Here is a 12,289-nt window from a genome sequence, read left to right as displayed (position 1 = left end):
GTCAGCCTCAGGGCCTATCTTCTATATGGATTTGTATAATAAAGAATTCTTGTGTTTGCTTAAAGAAGCTCAAGAATTTGTAGCACCACTGAACCAAAATGCTTTATCATGGCACATTTTTTATTACATAAATCCACTCATTAGAAATTGAAACTAACTCTTAGAATAACATGGCTTAGTTACAATTTCCATTTCATAAGGTTGAGTCTAGTGTAACGATTTGAGCTTTTTGTAAGCCATGGTCATCTTAGAGTAATACAATCCCTCAAAACAAAATTTGCATCTTATTGGCTATGATCAGGCATGTTGGACAGTATATAGACCTTATTGAATATCTTTAAAAGGTTGGAATCAAGTTCCCAGTGACCCAATAAGTAAAAGTATATCGACCATATAATATCATGGCATAAATATTTGTCTCAGCCAGCTGTATCAGAGCCTAGTTGAGGTGTCTGTCCATTCTAAGTGGTTTTGCAGGAACCTGTTAGGTAGCAGGTACTTTGTCTTGGGAGGTAGTTCACAAAGCCTCTCCTTTCTCGGTGCTAGCGTTGGTGCCATTAGAGAACTCTCTTGTGTATCTTTTTAAAAAGCCTTCCTTTTGGTTCTTTATAGTTTGATAATAACAGACCCTCCCGAGCACCAATTGGTTTTCATCTGCATGCTATGAGGCATATTAGTATGCCTGCTATACACTTTTTTCTATGACCTTCTAGGGAACAACCATTGGTTTCCACTGTTGCAATTTCTTTCTTTTGCTTGGTGGCCAGCGAGCGTTAGTCTGCCGGAAACTGTGATGAGGAATTTGTTGGTTGATGAAATTGATGATGGTCCTGAAAAAAGAGCATTTTCTATAAAATTAGCCTAAAGCTCTCCCACCATGACAAGCAGTAAACCATATTACTTTGAACCCCATCCATTACCCATGATGATAGGACCCCCAGCCATGGAATCGATCAGAAATGAGCAATTCCTCTCCCTAGATGTCTACCACTTCTTACAAATCGTGTGGCCTGCCTATGCTTTAGGATATAAGAACTCCCTAACTTTGCTTATGCATTTCCAATTAAAAAAAATTACTTTAGATTCGATAAGTTTTTATTGATTTTTTTTGAATTTTATTTAATTCTTTATAGTCTAGGATTTTTTTAAAAAAAAATGATTGTTATAAAAATGCCAACTTGCTTTTTGTTGTTTCTTACATATTGAAGTCAACCACGTAAATGTTCTTCTAGGTTCTCACTTCAGCAGGCATGGAAAAATCAGAATTTCAGCTTTGGATGTTTTTGAAGTATGTTGAAGAAGCCGAATTTGGGCCAGATCATTGTGCTAATACTGTATTTATACTTGGAAAGTTGATGTATGACTGCTCAGTTTTATCAGGTTAGGTTCAAAGAACATGGTTTCTAGCATTTTTTTACATGTCTTTTTGGATATAATCAGTAAAGTGTGTGAATTTCAAAACTAGAATTTGTGCTTTGAGATCTTTGAATGAGATTCTATTGCTGCTAATCTGCAGTTTTTTTCATAATCTAAAAGATAGATATGAACCTAGTAAAAAAATGAATAACAATTTGGAGCAATTGGGTTGACATGAGAGAAGGAATGATAGAGTTGCACTATCTTAGACAAATGGTCTTGGGTTTGAGTCCACTTTTGAGTATCCCCTAGCTTGCATAAATAAAAGAAAGAAAGAAAGAAAGAAAAAAAAGGGTTTGTGAGTTTGAAGTACAATATAATAGGTTATGCAATCTACTAAGATTTATGTCTCCAACAGAGTTACCGTAAGCTTCTTAGGTAGGTGGGAAGCTCGCTTCCCGGAAACTCACTTCGGAAGAGCGATACTCCTCGCTTCCGAAACTTCATGGGAATCTCGATTCTCCCACGCTTCTTCTATGCTTCTCACACACATGGTCTATGCTTCCTATATGCCTTTCTCACATTTTTTTTCATGTTTTCATGTATTTTCTCTCACGCTTTCATTCACTTTATATGTACTTTCTTTAAATTGGTAACCATCATTGTTAGATTTTAACAAAAATTTAACTCTTTTACTGAAAATTCATGAAATATAAGAATGATCAATTTTATTTTAGTTTTTATTTGTTTCTTGTTCGATTCCTATTCAGTTACCATATTGCTTCATTTTTTATTCATATTTCACTTTTAAATTGATACTTCGCTTCCCGCTGTTAAAATACATGTAATTCATATATATATATATATGTTTATATATATATATGTAATTGTCTAAAATACCCGATAGGGGTACTTGTTATTCTTCTTTTATTTACCCTTTTATTTTTTGTAATTTATATTTTTTGTTTTTATGTTTTTTGCTCACACAAAAGGGGTCCCACCATGGAGTCGATGGGGCCCCCAACGGTCACATTTGTGACCGTTGGGGGCTCCCAATGACTACATGGAGAGCCCCTAGGTGGCTCTCCTTTTAAGGCCTTATGGCCATCCCCCCTTTCCTTCATTTGTGTATATATAGGGGTGAACCCCTCTTGTATTCTTCACTCTCGAGAGCTGTCTCTCTTTTTCAATAAGAGACATTTATATTTTTATGTTGTGTTGTCTCTTGTGGGTTTGGGTGTTAGCCCTTTTGTTTGTTCATTAGTGAATGTTGTATGTGCTTAATGCACTCTTAGTTTTTCCGCATATTTCATTACATGGTATCAGAGCCTTGTGTATGCTCTTCTTCTTAATATAGCTAGTTGAGTAGTTATATTATTGGTTTTTGTATCTCTCTTCGTTTGTTCTCTTGTGAGTGATTAAATGGAAGGGGAACAAAAGATTGATCTCTCCTTCAAGCTCAATTGCTCCAACTACATGATGTGGGCCGCCGCCATGGAGAACAACCTCAAAGGTAAAAAACTTTGGGGATATGTTATGGGCACCATTCCGGAACCACAACTCCAACTCACTAAGATGGATGGTGATCAAGAGAAAGCTCTTGAAGGAAATGCTCGCATGAAGGCCATTGAAGATCACCAATCTAAGGTGGAAGATTGGGAAAGTAAGCATGCGAAGATTCTTGCTTGGTTCATGAACAATGTGGAGCTCAAAATTTGCGCCAACATTGCTAAGTTTCGGATGGCTAATGAAGCATGGTTCTTTATGAAATGTATGTTTACTCAAAAAGACCTTGCTCGTCAATTCTTTCTTCAAGAAAAAATCCAAACTATCAAGCAAGGAGAAATGAGTGTAAGAGACTACTATAGCACTCTTGGACCCTTATGGTATGAGTTATCTTTACTAGAACCAAAGTGGGTTTCTAGTGTGGATGTGGAACTAAGAAGAGAACAAATGGAAAAAGAACACTTTTTCCAATTTCTACACTGGCTTAGGCCCGAATATGAACAAGTTAGATCTTCCCTTCTTCATAGATCTAAGCCTCTTTCCTTGGAAGATGTCATAGCGGAAATATGTCAAGAAGAAACTCGTCTTGGCATGATTAAAGGAGGAGATGATGTTTTGGCCGTATCTAAACCCGACAATCATGTAAAAACCTATAAGCCTTCACACTTTGGAAGGCAAAATAATTATAATGGCAACTATAGAAAAGCCATTTGCCATCATTGCCATGAACCGGGTCACATAAGACCTAATTTCCCTAAGTTGAATGAAGCACCTAAAAACAAGGTTGCCTCCGTTGAAGAAGCTACTCAAAATGAGGAAACTATCAAAGGGAAGGAATCTTTTTCTCTTGCCCAACTATCGGAAGCACTGCAAACTCTACTCAAGATTCCATCAACCTCGGGTGCCGCCATAGCTTCTTCCTCTCATCCAGGTATATCTTCTTGGATCCTTGATTCTGGAGCTTCCTTTCATATGACTCTTCTTGAAAATGAACTTTCCGATTTGTGTAATAACTCTAAAAACTCCTATGTTTCAACCGCCGATGGTACATCTTTACAAGTAAAAAGTTTTGGAACCTTAAATTTTTCTAAAGATTTCTTTGTGCCAAACGTGAGAGTGGTACCTCAACTTAATTTAAATCTCTTCTCTGTTGCTCAAATATGTGATCATGGATGTGAAATCTCCTTCTCAACTACAGATTGCTCTATACAGGATCTCCGGTCCGGGAAGCAGATTGAGCAAGGCCATAGGAGGGGAGATCTCTATTACATGAGCAACTTGAAACTTCCCACCAACTCTTTTTGTAACCATGTCCAAGATAAAAATATTGAAATTTGGCATCAAAGACTTGGACATCCAAGTTTCTAAAAAATGTACTTTCCATTTGGAAAGAAATTTTGTAATGAGAAACATTTTGTTTGCAAGAGTTGTATTTTTGGCAAAATGAAATCCACCCCGTTTCCAAATCAAACCTTTGTGTCCAAAAGACCTTTTGAGTTAGTCCATTCCGACGTTTGGGGTCCTTCCCCGGTCATGTCTAAAGGAGGATACTCCTATTACGTTACTTTCATTGATGACTACACTAGATATGTGTGGATCTACTTTCTCAATTTAAAATCCGAAGTCTTTGACTTCTTCAAAAAATTTCATATGATAGTCAAAAATCAATTTTCAAGTAATATCTCTACTCTTAGATCCGATTCAGGTGGAGAATATCTATCAAATGAATTTCAAAATTATTTAGAAATAAATGGAATTTGTCATCAAAGATCGTGTCCTAGGACTCCTCAACAAAATGGTTTAGCCGAAAGAAAGCATAGACACATCATGAAAACCACTAGGACACTCCTTATTTCCAAAGAAATTCCAAAGAGTTTTTGGGCCGAAGCGGCTTTAACCTCAACTTACTTGATAAATAAAATGATATCTTCATCCTTACAAAATACATCTCCATATGAAAAACTATTTGAAAGAACACCCGATTTCAATAGATTAAGAATTTTCGGGTGTAAATGTTTTGTCCTTACTCATAAAAGAGACAAATTATCTCCTAAAGCTATTGAATGTGTTTTCTTAGGATATGGAGAAAATCAAAAGGGTTTTAGATGTTTTGACTTGAAAAATAACAAACTCTATGTATCCAAAGATGTAACCTTTTTGGAAAATGAAAATGGTTTTATGAAAACTAAAGATATTGACGAAAGTGAATATGCTTTCTTATTTGATCTTCTTTCCCAAGAAGATGAGACTCCTCAAGAAGAGGAAATCTCTAATGAGTCGTTGAATGACCTAGAGGATGTTCCTCTTGACAATATTGAAGATGAAAGTGATAGACCAATCCAAACCTATGTTAGGCGTGGTCAACAAGCTCAAATGAGCGCCTTAGAAAAATACTCTCAAGGGTCCAACATAGAAGAAACTTCTTTAAGGAGATCCGACCGAATCTCCAATCCTCCTAATAGGTTTGTTTCCTATGAGTCCCTAACTCCAAGATATAGAGCATGTCTAATTGCATTACACTCATTTCATAAACCTTCACATTATAATGAAGCCAAAAACATTCCCCAATGGGTTGAAGCCATGGACTTAGAACTTAGTGCCCTTGAAAAGGCAAAAACTTGGGAAATAACTTCATTACCCACTGGAAAGAGATCGATTGGATGTAGATGGGTCTTCAAAATTAAAACTAAAAGTGATGGTTCATTAGAACGCTATAAAGCCCGATTAGTAGCAAAAGGATATGCTCAGGAATACAGTATAGATTATGAAGAAACTTTTGCACCCGTATCTAGGATGACCAGTGTTAGGACTCTTATCGCCGTGGCATCAGTCAAAAAATGACCTATCTATCAACTAGATGTTAAGAATGCTTCCCTAAATGGCAAATTAAATGAAGAAGTTTATATGGATCCTCCACCAGGAGTGTGTATTGGTAAAGATAAAATTCTTAAACTTAAGAAGACATTATATGGTTTAAAACAAGCCCCAAAGGCTTGGCATGATAGATTTAGTAATGTAATGATAAGTTTGAATTTTCGTTCATGTTATATTGATACTGCTTTATTTGTGAAAAGTGCAGGGTCTTCAGTAGTTATTTTACTACTTTATGTTGATGATATGATCATCACTGGAAGTGATGAGCAAGACATTAATGATATTAAGAAGGTTTTGAAAGAAAATTTTGACATGTCTGACCTTGGTTTCTTAAGATATTTTTTAGGGATTGAAGTAGCGTACTTTCCTCGAGGGTACATTCTCTCTCAAATGAAACTTGCTGCTGACATCTGTTCCAAATCTGGTATCTCCGATGATAAGAAGACAGAAACCCCGGAAGTCATCAATGCAAAATTAAGGTTGGAAGATGGAACACCTCTCGAGGATCCTACTCCCTACCCGCAACTTGTTGGGTCTCTAACCTACTTATCCATCACTCGGCCAGACATAGCTCATGCTGTCCACTCTGTCAGTCAGTTTCAACATGCTCCTACAACCGTGCACATGAGTGCAGTCTTAAGGATTGTCAGATATATCAAAATCACCATAACTAAGGGAGTTTTTCTTTCCTCTGCCTCGTTACTTGATTTAATTGCTTATACTGATGCTGATTGAAGAGGAAATCCCAATGACCGGGTCTCAACTATGAGATTTTGTGTTTTCTTAGGTGACTCTATGATTTCTTGGAGATGCAAGAAGCAGCACAAAGTATCTTTGTCCTCAACGGAAGCAGAATATCGTGCTATGGCCACTACAACTATGGAACTTGTGTGGCTAAGAAGTCTCTTCAGTGATATGGGCATTGTCATCTCCACTCCTTCGAAGATGTGTTGTGACAACTGTAGAAGAAGATGGGATGTACAACCACCTGTGTGTAGAGAGAGAGAGAGAGAGAGAGAGAGAGAGAGAGAGAGAGAGAGAGAGAGAGAGAGAGAGACGGTTGCACAATAGAAAACACGTTAACTTGATTGATTAGGGCTTCTCTCTATATTAAATAGAGAGAGGCAAAAAGAGAAATTACATCTAAGTCCTTATTAGGACAAAATTTCAAAAGACCTCTAATATAAAAGAACTTAAACAAATATCATTCTCTTTCAAATTGTGACAACTTTATTATGAAGATCAACCTTAGAGTTTTTGATTTGTTAACCATGTGGTTGTATTGATTTGGAAAGCAAACCATAATGTGCACAAGCACAAGTCCTACAAGGGACAATACAAATGCCAAAGGCAATACACAAGTGCAAACAAAGACTACAAATTGCCTAAATGTGCACAAGCACACGTCCAATTAATGGCACATCCATAAGATCACAAGAGGCACCAATGGGCATACACAAAAGAACCCAAAAACATAAAAAATAATCCTTTATTGAGGTAGAATGCTTAGGAAAAACATTAACAAGCAAGACGGGGTTTTAACCCCTTTATGTAGGCATTACAAAAACCAATATAGTGGATGGGATGCTCCCAATGGCATCTAATGATCCCATTACTTATACACATAGAGACAAAAATAACTTTAAAATTGCAATTGAAAAGTATAGTGAATCCAGTGAATCTTTTTCATTAAATAACTCTTGTAGAATCGAAAGAATTATGAAAACTCCTTTTAGATTTATTTCCTATGAATCTTTCTCGCCTAAATATCGAGCATGCCTTAGTGCTATTCATTCTTATATAGAACCTAAAATTTTTAAAGAAGCCAATAAAATGATAGAGTGGAGGGAGGCAATGGATAATGAACTTAGAGCCCTTAAGAAAGCCAAAACTTGGGAATTCCAAGATTTGCGTAAAGAAAAGAAAACTATAGGATGTAGGTGGGTTTTCAAAGTTAAAACCGAGAGTGATGGGTCTCTTGAAAGATATAAAGCTCGTCTTGTTGCCAAGGGGTATAGTCAAGAATATGACATTGACTACGATGAAACCTTTGTCCCGGTTGCATGTATGGTTACTGTTAAGTGCCTAATTACAATTGCATCTATTAAAAAATGGAACATATATCAAATGGACGTTAAAAATGCTTTCTGAAATGAAGATTTACATGAAGAAGTTTATATGGATGCTCCTCCGGGTATAAATGTACCTAAAGGTAAGGTTCTTTACAACAACAACAAACAAACAACAACAACTACGCCTTCATCCCAAAACAATTGGGGTCAGCGATATGAACCAAAAAAGAAATTCATTTTGGGTCTTCCACATGAATCCTTTTCCTCCAATCATTTCTATCCAACGCCATGTCCTCGGTGAGGTTCAAAGCATTCATATCCTTTCCTATCATCTCCATCCAAGTCTTCCTAGGCCTACCCCGACCTCTTTTAACTAATATATTTTCCCATTTCTCCAACCTTCTAACTGGAGCATCATTAGGCCTTCGCCGAATATGTCCAAACCACCGTAAACGATTCTCTCGCATCTTATTATGATGTCCAAAGGTAAGGTTCTTTATCTGCAAAAATCTTTCTATGGTTTGAAGCAAGCTCTCGAGGCTTGGTATGATCGATTTTCCAGTATAATGATAAAAAATGGTTTTATTTCATGCTACATTGACACTGCTCTATTTGTCAAGAATTCAGATACAAGTATTATAATTCTGTTATTATATGTTGATGACATGTTAAGCACAGGGCATGATGTAATAGGGATCAAAAGTATCAAATCTACCCTAACCAAAAAATTTGAAATGTCAGACTTGAGTTTTTTGACATATTTTTTGGGCATTGAAGTTGCCTATTCTCACAGGGGGTATTTTTTGTCTCAAACTAAACTTGCTTGTGAGATCATTGACATGCCAGGCATTTCAGATGACAAAATTTGTGATACTCCTGAAGTAGTAAGAACAAAAATGAAGCTTGATGATGGAATTCCCTTAGCAAATCCTACTCCTTACAGGCAATTTGTTGGTTCATTAATGTATCTTAGTATTACCAGGCCAAATATCTCCCATGCAGTGCATATTGCAAGTCAATTTCAACATGCACCAATAACAATTCATATGAGTACTGCGCTTTGGATCATCAGATATGTGAAGGGATCCATAAATAAGGGAGTATTTCTATCTTCGTCTTCTTTGTTGAGTTTAATTGCTTATACTGACTCAGAATGGGGAGGTGACGCGAATAACTGTTACTCCACCACTGGTTTTTGTGTATTTTTAGGAGAATTTTTGGTTTTATGGAGATACAAGAAGCAACAAAAAGTGTCGCTATCTTCTACGGAGGCAGAGTATCGAGCCATGGCACCCACCACCATGAAAATTATTTGGATTCGGCAGCTACTGAAAGATATGAGGGTTAGTGTTCAAAAGCCTACAAAGTTATGGTGCAACAACAAAAGTGCTATATATATTACAAAGAATCACACTTTTCATGAGTGCACGAAGCATATCGGGATGGATTGCCACTATGTTATAGAAGAATACCTAAAGAATGTCATTGATCTACCTTACGTGACATCAGAATATCAACTAGCTAATTTTTTCACTAAGGCGTTGTGTTCACTGCGCTTCCATTTTCTCGTCGTTCATCGCACCATAAGCTTGAGGGGGAGTGTTAAAATATGTATATATATATATATATATATATATATATATATATATATATATATATTCCTTTTGTAATACCCGATAAGGGTAATTTTGTCTTTTCACTCTCTTTTATGCATATTCATCTTTTTTAATATGTTTGTAGTTTATTTTTTCTTTTCTTTTCTTTTTTCTTTTTCTTTTTTAATTTCTTTCTTTTTCATTCTTGAGGGGCCCCACAAGTAGACGTTGGGACCCCTCCAACGGTTAAATTTCTAACCGTTGGAGGGACTCCAACGTCTACTTTGGAGCTCCCACTTTTGCTCATTGTGGATTATATATAGGGGTGAACCCCCTTTGTATTAATTAAGCTTTTTAGCAAAGCTCCTATTCACTTCAATAAAGATTCTTCTTATTTTTTTATGCCTTTGAGCATTTGTGTTCTCATTTATGTGTTGTGCCTTTGTGCACACTTGTTTCAAGTTCTCTTTTTGTGCTTTTGTGTATTGAATTTTTTGTGTCTTTGTGCACATTGTCTCTTTTAAGACATTTTCACACTATTTTCAACCATGAACCCACATTTATCATAATGCAACAAATATAAAATCTCTAAAAAGCATGGTATAAACTGCACAATAAGGAGACCACTAAGAGTTATAAGAGTGCATGAGTACCCAAATCAATATGCCACCAAAGGGCAACAAAAACACATACAAGAGTCCTAAAAATATAAGTTTTTTTTTTAAAAAGTTCAAGAAGAAGCATAAACATAAGAATCTACTAAGAGAAAAATATAACACATAATGGAGAAACACGTTTAATATTATTAAAATATGCATTCGAGTATATGATGACAAGCCATGCTTATGCCATTCAATAATAATCATAAGGGATACTTGAGGCATATACCTAAGAATTCCTTAATCCAACAAAAGTCATTAACTTGAAAATAATCATACTTAATAAGGTATTTTAAAATAGTGCAATATCACTCAAACATACATGGAGTAATACATTCACACGATGATATAAGGACCTTATGAGAGCATAAAAATCATCTACGTTAAAATAGTTCACACAATATATCTTTCAAATTCATGCTTGGTCACAATTAAAATCATCAAAGATAATCCATGTATATACATATGTTAAAGGACATTTAAGAAATAAATATAACATGAAATTTAATATTTTGCAAAACATGAAACACATGTAAGACTTTAAGAAACCACAATTTTTTGCAAAATATAAATTTTCATTATACATATTCATAATATAAAACATATATTTCATATATCAAAAGACAACAATTTCTACATATTCCAAAAAAATATTTATTTTTAATATAACCCTTTTTAAAACACCTACAATACATATGAAAATAGAAAAATCAAAGATACATACTGAAATGCAAAATCCTTGAATCCATACCATTCATTAATACAAATCTTTTTCAAGACCACGATGCCTTGCTCTGATATCATGCCATGAAATGACACGATTCTCGATGCACTCCAAAGTGGACTTCAAGAATCTAAACATAATGTATTTTGACAAAAACGTAAGAACTAAAAATAAAACACAAGGAATGTGAATGAATGAATAATTTCATTAATAAAGAAAATTAAAAATACATAATATCTTCACTACACAAATACACTCACACTCATAAGCCTAAACTACCCATCACTCTCACTTTACAAAGCAGACACCACCTCTATTTATAGAGAAGAAATAGAGGAAAGAGAGGAGAGAAAGAGTCCTTTCAAGCAATGAGGGAGGCACCTCCCAACGGCTAGAATTCTAGCCGTTAGGATCAAGTCAACTAGTTTGACTTAGTCCCAAATATATATTATATATATATATATTTAATTATAATATATATATATATATATAATATTACAATATAAATATATACATATAATGTGTATATATATATATACACAAAAAAAAAGGATACAATATTCCTAACAAATATAACAGAGGACAAAACATGAAAAATAAAAAAAATAAAAGTACAAAAAAACAGTTCTGCCCCTAATTGGCATATCCTATTACTAGGGTCAAAAAACCAAAATACCCCTAGAGGGTATAACCTATTACAATCACAGAAATATATATATATATATATATATATACTTTATATATATTATATACATATATGTATATGTACAACATAACTATATTTTAGCAATATCTAGCTCCAGAACTAAAACCGGAGGAGTTAATTTATGCAATATAATATAAAAGTGAACTTGGATTCCTGTTTTGAAAAATAAATCAAGTTTAATATTGATTAAGGATTTAAATTGCAGTGATTTTATAGTTTTTTTTGTTGTGATAGTGTCTTAACAATTTTACCTCTAACCTTGTCTTGTGAATCACTTTGTTGGAAATGTTAAGTTTTTCTATCTGTGGTCATGAGACACATCATTTATATGAATTTTTGAATCATAGGCTTCTAATTATTGAAAGCTTCAGTACAGAAGGGCATAAATGGATGAGTATTTTGGATGCAAAAAGCTTGCTCATTCAAGTGAGACCAAGAAATGATCGTCTAGGGCCTCTGGTGGTTGCTGGGCTTTTAGATGATTCATCTGCTTCCTCAAAACCCAAACTTAGTTCACACTTTCTTTATCAGGTGAGTAATTTCTCTGGAAGTGCTTGTAGTTGAGTAAAATTGTGTCACACATAAAGAATTATCAATATTAGATTGATTGTGAATAATTTTTGCTGGCATTCAATCTTGGTTCCCATCTAGTTTTGAGCATTCTGCTATGTACTTTGAAATGCTTTAAGATCTCATATCACAGATTAATAAGTTCATCAGTTAAGCATTTTTGGGAAATTCTCTACTGTTATATATATAATATTGCATTAGAATATTAGATAATTAGAGGTTTTTGC

The 12,289-nt window shown here is 34.8% G+C and overlaps 1 protein-coding gene across 7 annotated transcripts in view; it reads left to right on the top strand.

Moving 5' to 3' along the window:
- LOC149831459 (Metallo-hydrolase/oxidoreductase superfamily protein) overlaps positions 1-12,289 on the top strand; it is a 133,080-nt gene that overhangs the window by 1,819 nt on the left and 118,972 nt on the right. For all 7 annotated transcript variants that reach the window (XR_016433017.1, XR_016433018.1, XM_090012081.1 and 4 more), the window contains exons 2-3: positions 1,233-1,380; positions 11,869-12,023. Coding sequence is in view for 5 of the 7 variants with exons in the window: in XM_090012081.1 (XP_089868207.1) it covers positions 1,233-1,380; positions 11,869-12,023 (303 nt within the window). In the remaining 2 variants the exon portion in view is untranslated. The remainder of the gene's footprint in view (positions 1-1,232; positions 1,381-11,868; positions 12,024-12,289) is intronic.

This window comes from Nuphar pumila, chromosome 7, assembly GCF_984573655.1.
Source record: "Nuphar pumila chromosome 7, dmNupPumi1.hap1.1, whole genome shotgun sequence".
Taxonomy (NCBI): Eukaryota; Viridiplantae; Streptophyta; class Magnoliopsida; order Nymphaeales; family Nymphaeaceae; genus Nuphar; species Nuphar pumila.
The sequence above is the reverse complement of the archived record's forward strand: the minus strand, read 5'-3'. Positions and strand labels throughout refer to the sequence as shown.